We start from the raw sequence: 2,814 nt of genomic DNA, 5'->3' as shown, positions 1-2,814 counted from the left end.
GAGACCTCCAGTGAGGTCAAATGATTTCCCCGGGGCTGACTGTGACCCCGGGATCGAGGAAGAGACGTTGCCAAAACATTCAAAGGATAGTCTCCGGCGCCAAAAGAATTCTACAGGCGAAGGCAGGCTAGGAAGAATGGGGCGCTTGGTCTGGACAACGACATTCTGGGAACAAGAAAGATTCCAAGGTGCAGGGAAAAGCAGCCGTCTAAAGGGCGAGACCGACTGAGGTGTCCGAGGAATTAGAATTGTTCTCTAATCGAAAGAAGACTGGAGCAAAGGCAGGGAAGGGAGCCTGAAAAACAGGAGTGGCGCGGCGGCGCTGAAAAGCAGTGTCAGGAGGTGCCATCGTTCCAAGAAGGCCTCACAGTTGGAGTCATGGAGAAACGCCGCTGGAGCCCTTGAGGAGGCCTTCCAGGGAAAACGTTTGCAGGGCTTCGAGAAACCTTGCCTCGGGTCACGAGGCTGCGGCAGAAAGCAGGGCGAGCAGGGCAGAAGCTCACAATTGTTCTTGGCCACGCCCCTTCTCCTCTGGCGTCCAATAGTGGGAGCCGAAGGTCAGGCCCCGCCCTTCCACAGAGCGCGAGACTCCGCCCCCAACCTCTCCCGCCCACCCGCTCTCTCTTCGTTCCTCTTCGCTGCCTCGTCCCTGTAGGGGGCGCGCCAGGAGGGGCGCCTCTCCTTCTGCCTTTTCAGTCCTTCCCGTTGTGTCTTCTCTCACCCCCTGCTGTGATCGCCTCCACCTCTGACTCTCACTACTCACCTTGCTTCTGGCTCTTCTTCCTCTTGTCGAGGCTCGAGGCTTTGTCCGTTGCAGACCTTCCACCATGAAGGTGACGGAGGAGGCCCTGAGACGTTTCCGGGTGGCCAGGATATTTAAGAAGAACTCGGAGAAGATCAACTGCCTGGACTTTAGCCCTGACGGCAAGGCGATCGTCTCCAGCAGTGACGACGACTCCATTGTCACGTATGACTGTGTAGAGGGCCTACACAAGGGCACGGTGCCCAGCAAGAAGTACGGAGTGGATCTGGTGAGATACGCTCAAGCCCCCGACACTGTGGTGTGCAGCTCCAACAAGGTAGATGACGCTCTCCGTTACCTGTCCTTGCCATACAATAAATACATCCAGTACTTTCCGGGGCATGACAAGAGGGTAGTAGCCTTGTCTAAGTCACCAGTTGATGAAACATTTCTTTCTGCATCTTTGGATGAAACCATCCGACTCTGGGATCTGCGAGTCCCTAATTGCCAGGGTCTACTGTATCTGCGCGGAATGCCATTGTGTGCTTTTCACCCAGAAGGAGTCGTCTTGGCTGCTGCAGTAAATTCTGAACTTGTGAAACTTTACGATATTCGAGCTTTTCGAAAGGGGCCGTTTTCCAACTTCCGGATGCAGCAGGAGGAGACCTGTGAGTGGACAGAGCTAAAATACAGCAACGACGGCAAACGCATTCTCATTGCTACCAATGGCAGCTATATCCACCTGATTGATTCTTTTACCGGAGTACCAATGCATTCCTTCAAGGGATTTAACAACAGCAACAATATTGCCTGTTTCACTCCAGATTCTGAATTTGTCATGGCTGGCTCCGACGATGGCAAGATTCACGTCTGGAACGGTGGAAAGGGAATAAAAGTGGCTGTGTTAAATGGGAAACATACCGGCCCCATAACCTGTTTGCAATTCAACCCCAAGTTCATGACCTTTGCCAGTACCTGTTCCGACATGGTGTTCTGGCTGCCCACCACCGAAGAATCTAAGGACTGTTGGAGACCCGGGGTGCCTGCAAGTTAAAAGGCAGCAATGAAAGAGAAAGGCAACTGAGTGTATTGGGAATTGTGTTCTGGCCAAAAACATCCTTCCACTAAGCCCTTTCAATGGACATCTGTATACATCTTTCTTTTTTTTTTAAATTTCTTTGCTGCATTCCTTCCAAAGAACTATTGGTGCTGCAGACCTCAAATAAGACCTATTTTTTCCTTCTGTGAAGTCATCAAGCTTTCCCTTTTCGGGGTGAACTGTTTTACATGCATCAGTATGTTAATCTCTTCTTTTGAAATTGCTGCTGGATTAACTCATAAGAACTTTATACATCCTCCCTTTCACCTCCATAATTGCATCCAAGTCTATGGTTCTGTTGTTCACTTGCTAGTGCATGTCACTATTAAATGTCTCCAGTATTGTGGCTTTTCTTTATAACAGCGTTTTTTTCTCCACTAAAAATTTAAAACCATTAGGATTTACCCTATATACTGAAGTGATAGAACTATGGAAGGCCTTATTTTCCAAGGAGTTGTGCAGAGACAGGAAGCCAGGAAGCAACTACACATTTATTTGAATGCTCAACTCAAATGTGGCTCAGTGTCTGCATTTTCTCCTTGCCCTGGGAGTATAAGCTGAAGGCCAGAAAGACATGAATAGGCAGGATGTTTGGTGTTGCCATCAATAAAGAATAGCAACAAAAAACCTTTCTACCCTAAAGGCAGTACACATGACATAGGACATAATCACATTGTCTTCTGTCCTTTAATCTTCTGTGTGTATGTATTATGGGACAGGCCGTTAAGCCATTTGCTTTAACTTTAGAAGTTGATCATTTATGTGATCCAGTATTGGAAAATTGAGTACCCCCTCCCTTCTTCCCACCCTGACACCCAATATTATATACATAATCCACACATAATTCTACCTATCCATTTCTGACCACCAAAACACAGAAAGATGGACCTGTGTTGTGGTTGTTGGCTAGCCTTATTCATTCCTCTATTTTAGCTTCAGCATAATGCATACACCTTCATTTTGTTTTCAACAT

General features: G+C 48.0%; 1 protein-coding gene across 1 annotated transcript; it reads left to right on the top strand.

Moving 5' to 3' along the window:
* The first annotated feature begins 618 nt into the window (after nt 1-618).
* On the top strand, nt 619-2,188 carry LOC118833360 (WD repeat-containing protein 82-like). The gene has a single exon (XM_036740720.1). The coding sequence runs from the start codon at nt 828-830 to the stop codon at nt 1,794-1,796; it is 969 nt and encodes a 322-aa protein (XP_036596615.1). The 5' UTR covers nt 619-827; the 3' UTR covers nt 1,797-2,188.
* Nucleotides 2,189-2,814: the final 626 nt, after the last annotated feature.

Source organism: Trichosurus vulpecula, unplaced genomic scaffold (genome assembly GCF_011100635.1).
Source record: "Trichosurus vulpecula isolate mTriVul1 unplaced genomic scaffold, mTriVul1.pri scaffold_49_arrow_ctg1, whole genome shotgun sequence".
Taxonomy (NCBI): Eukaryota; Metazoa; Chordata; class Mammalia; order Diprotodontia; family Phalangeridae; genus Trichosurus; species Trichosurus vulpecula.
Note: the sequence above shows the minus strand (reverse complement) of the source record. Positions and strands in the feature narration are given on the sequence as shown.

Bases quoted from the DNA above. Each gene is read 5' to 3' on its own strand.
- LOC118833360 (XM_036740720.1), top strand. From the start codon at position 828: ATGAAGGTGACGGAGGAGGCCCTGAGACGTTTCCGGGTGGCCAGGATA.